At 47.2% G+C, this 4533-nt stretch overlaps 1 protein-coding gene across 1 annotated transcript; it reads right to left on the reverse strand.

The window, feature by feature from the left end:
• N7446_012012 (uncharacterized protein) lies at positions 1-2518 on the reverse strand (the record flags this gene model as incomplete). The annotated part of the gene is made up of 4 exons (XM_058520754.1): positions 1-1093; positions 1159-1835; positions 1960-2071; positions 2127-2518. The coding sequence occupies 4 exons, from the start codon at positions 2516-2518 to the stop codon at positions 1-3; spliced, it is 2274 nt and encodes a 757-aa protein (XP_058367040.1).
• Positions 2519-4533: the final 2015 nt, after the last annotated feature.

Genomic DNA, 4533 nt, shown 5'->3' on the forward strand with positions numbered 1-4533 from the left:
CTAGAGACTGTCGTCGACACCTAGACCAAGTTTCGACCCATGACGTGAGATGAAATCCAAGCAAACAAGCCAAGCTTTCCGTGCAGAAACATTTCTTTCGGACATCTCCTTCAGCCAAGCTATAGCCTTTCCCAGCTTCGGCATGACGCTGATTGTGCCAATTGTGCCTAACCTGGTACGGATAAGGGACTCTGTAAAAATCATGGTAATAGATTGCATGAAATAGTGGAGAGCACACCACCATGGACAAACACCATACAGCCAAGTCAAGTCTGGCTTATCAGGTAGTAGTTCGAGTAGTTGACCCGCAGCCTGAATGCAAATGGCCGTCATGGAATCAGAGGCATCGACAGGAACGTTCGACATTCCTGGTGATCTGTAAATGAGCCGGCGAAGAGAGGTTTGCGTGATAAAAAGTTTTGTCGAATAGAAGTGGAAAGCGAGGCTGGCACATTGACGCTTTAGGGGCCCAGCTTTGCTTATGACTTTGAAATCGTAAAGGGCTGGGAGCGAACTAAGCCAATTATCCGCATGGTCGTTCAATGAGGAAATTGCGACCTCTATCTCGACCCATGACTTATGGGCCGCACTTGGTGCGTAAAGGATATCAATTGCCTCGCGCGTTATGATCGTGAGTCTCGCAGCGTAAAGAAAGCACAACGAGTCGTTTGGTCGTAGCGGCTCCGCTACAACTAGTGCAGACTTTCCCTTGAGTGATCGCTTGCTTGATGCTGGATAACTTAACGGTACACTTTCGGTCAAGCTATCCTTCGACATATTTCCACCCCTATTGGAAAGCAACGTTGCCATAAGGCAGCCGCGAGCACCTTTGTCTATAATGTACCTCAAGACATGGTCGCTCTGAAGATTCCTCTCCTCAAAAGGTATAGGAAGCGGTGTTGTGCAGAATACCCCACTAATGCTCGGAGGACGCCCAGTCATCAGAGAAAGCGAAGTATCCAACATATATAAAGCCCACCACATCCGATATCTAATCTCTTTCGATAATGGGGAAACACTCTGACTCTCACTACGGAGATGGAGCCCCATAATCAGAGCAGAGCGGATCGCAATACCACAACACTTCCATGACCTAAAGCAGAAACGCCATTAGTAAATCTCGTAGGGAAGGTCAATACGGGAGCAAGAATTTAGCACCTGTTGACTTGGCCACGTTCAAGAAGGTAAAAGGCTGCTAAGCCCTCGACCTGCACCTGCTGCAAATTAGGATGATTCCACATAGACGCCTTGTCCATGCTAAGTATCCACGCCCGTGAAAAGTACGATAAATGCGGATATTCATTGCACTCAGTTAGCTTCTTCACGCGCGATAGGTGCATTGCCGCAGTGGCAAACATGAAATTCAACACAGCCAACCATCGCTTCCCGGGTCGTGCGGTTGGATCCGAATAATACGATCGGTATTGAGCTTCAAACGTCATTTTCCCAATGATCGGGAATGAAGGATGAATGATTTGGAAATACGTGCCGACAAGGTGGTCGGCCATGCCCTGCGAAGGCCGTTCTAACAGATCCACTTCATCTCGTATCCCCATGTCCCAGTCATTGTTGTAGTAGTTCATAGACGTGACGGACGGTCGAATAAAGTTCTCCTGGGATGTGGATGGCGTGACAGAGCTTTGTTCGAGTGCGTATTTGAGCCTGCACAACCATACCATCTCTGTGTGTTCACCAACAAACCCCAGCGCCTGCATTTCTCCAAGGCTGTTGAAATCTTCTTTCGTGTAGTCAACGGTGACTAATGGATATTCTGTTGCATTGCGGGTTTTTGGTAGACCAGGGGCAGTCGGCGGGGTCCGATCATGGCTCGAAATCTAGGCATCGTCAGACAATGTGAAGAGAATCGTTTTGAAGATGAGCTAATTTAGCTTGCCACGTTAGGCCTGGGGGGAAAAAGGAGGAGGGGGTGTTTGGGGCTGCTGCTGGGGCTGAGCTCACTTTACCCAAGGTTCGGTCAACATGCTGGGCAGATTGGACGTCGAGTCTTGGATAGAGATCACGCAACAGATCCTCTAACATGCCAATCTGTACGTTTAGATTGCTGAGCTGCCTAATAATCTCCGTTAGCAGTTGGTTTGCTGCGCAAAGTACTTTTTTCCACGCACTTGTCCATCTTCTCTCCCTTTCGATAGTCGTAGTGGCAGGCGATACCAATCTCCACACATCTATGACAGGCTGGCCGATGACCGCTGCATTTGATCTTCGGCCCACGGCAACCTTCGCATGCTTGACTGACTCGGGCCCCTTTTTTCCAGCTTACTGGAGTAGATGTCCGAGGGATAGGAACTTTGGGGTTCGGTCCCTCATGACTAGAGCGGAGAACGATTCTCCTTAATGAATCTTCAGGGTTGCTGAAAGGGTGGTCCAAGAAAGGATGGTCGGGAGGATCAATTGACTGAAAAGGCTCTGCTAATTGGTGGTCACGTAGAACGAAATCTTTGGATGAGGGAGGCCGTTCGGGGAACGGCACTAGATGGGAGTTAGTGCACCCAGACATCCCAGCTTCTGTTTATCCTGCTTCCTCGCTGGAAGACTTGACCAATTGGAGCTATTTGGAGATGTGAAAAGCAGTCCGTTCGATGACCTTTTTATACTTTTGAAAATTTGCAGATCCTTAGTTGCCATTCTCTCCTTCAAGCTATTCCTTGCATGAAACAATTCTCATTCCACAAATGATCTGAGAAATGCAAAATACAAGAATTAAAAGAATATAACACCAATCTCTTCAACACTTCACACCAACCCATCATCCGTTCGCGCCAGTGATGTTCATCACCTTGCATTTCAGCACTTTGACTATTCAACCGGGGAAAAGAGTCCCACTGACCCATAGCATTGTCGTTTAATAAAGTATACCATGCAGGAAGGGACTTTGTCGGGATTTGCAATGCAGAACGCGCTTACACGCCGATGATGATACGGTATTGCTACGCTGTTGTGTGTTACTGCCCAAGGGTAGTGTGTGGTTGTAGGGGCCGTAACAGCAACGTTTCAGTCCCCGTTCTAAGGACTGACACCATGTTGAGCGTCATCTGGAACCAGGCTGCACGAGAACGGTTCAGTGGAATCTAGGAGACAGGTGCAACCAACAGGCGAAAACCTTACATCTAGAACCCATCTCATTTGGGACTGAAATCAAAAGCGAATAAGACCGGTTTTCTCGAACTACCTACTGACACCTTACTCCTCAAGTGGCTGGCCAACTTGACCCTCCCAATAAATCTAACAGCGGAACTGGGATTCTACCAGCAGTTTCAATATGCACTCAAGCTGGGGTCCGCGGAGATGAGATGAACGCCGTTAATTTGTTAAGTCTCCTATTTTGTTTTCATGCTCTATCGTTCTAGTCTCCTGCCTGATACGTACTGCTGCTTAGGGTGAGAGCTGTATCAATATATAGATTATTGCTATTGGCCGGGGAATGCAACCGCGGCCCATGCGCCGGCGGAAGTGTCCCGGCTATTGGCTCGGACCAATGAGCTATAATTACATTCCCCAACGTGGCTCCCGCCAAGGCCCCACAATGTGAAAGTTGTTGAACAACACTAGTAGATCTGATATCACTTGCTTAGGCAGAGGTATCACTTGCCAAGGCAGACCTAGGCCTTGGCAAGTGGAGCTGCATTAAATTTCTTTTGGTTCCGGTGTAGTGGTGCGGCGACCTTACCTATTTCGGTACTTTCATTACCTAACTCTTCTTTTAGTGCGGTTTGTCAAGGCCTAGGCGGAACTAACTCTTCCAATCCCCTCGTAAAATAAGTTACCTAGGGGATGATAATTAGTAAGCGCAGCTCGCAAAATGAGAATACGACGCAAGAACCGCTATTTGTACCTGTAAACATAATCAATGTCGAAATACTTCCCGACCTTTTCTTTTTACTATATAGGATCCAGGTAGTTGCGCGGTCACTCCGTCCCTCACATACCTTAAGGAGATTATTGCAAAGCAAACTCGTTCCAGTGGTATAGTTAGCTTAATACTAGATCCGATTTTGCTAAGCTGTGAACTGTTCCGTATAAGCAAGTACACCTTGGTATTCTGTTTGTGTGTGTTGATCTTGTTAATAGTACTTGGAGGCGAGTTACCCAGGCAACTTAGGCATTCGCCTCGCACCCAATGCCACCTCTGCCTACATTTTGCGACCTCCATAAAGAGACTGTCTTTTGAAATCCAAGAACAAAAGTAACCGGTGAACTGAGGGCCCGTAACATCAAATTAAAGGTTGTAAACTGAGTGATCATTTGGTGAGTCAACTTATCCATTAATGTAGTGACCGTGATCTTTTCGGGCCTCATGATAATTTCCTTGTCTTTAGCTGAACCTTATAGCGGTATTTATGAGGTGGTGTACACAGCACGAGCTAAAAGAACTGCACATTTTTAACGTCACGTCTCATGAACGAGACATTTGACTTCCAGTCTGTTCACTAGAACCACCAGAAGTGACGCTTTCAATGGTAGATGTGGAAATGAATGTCGAGCTGTTAAATGTCAACATGGTGTGGAGGAGTT

The sequence above is a fragment of the Penicillium canescens genome, assembly GCF_028828765.1.
Source record: "Penicillium canescens strain IBT 15451 chromosome Unknown utg000009l_segment0_segment0, whole genome shotgun sequence".
Classification (NCBI taxonomy): domain Eukaryota; kingdom Fungi; phylum Ascomycota; class Eurotiomycetes; order Eurotiales; family Aspergillaceae; genus Penicillium; species Penicillium canescens.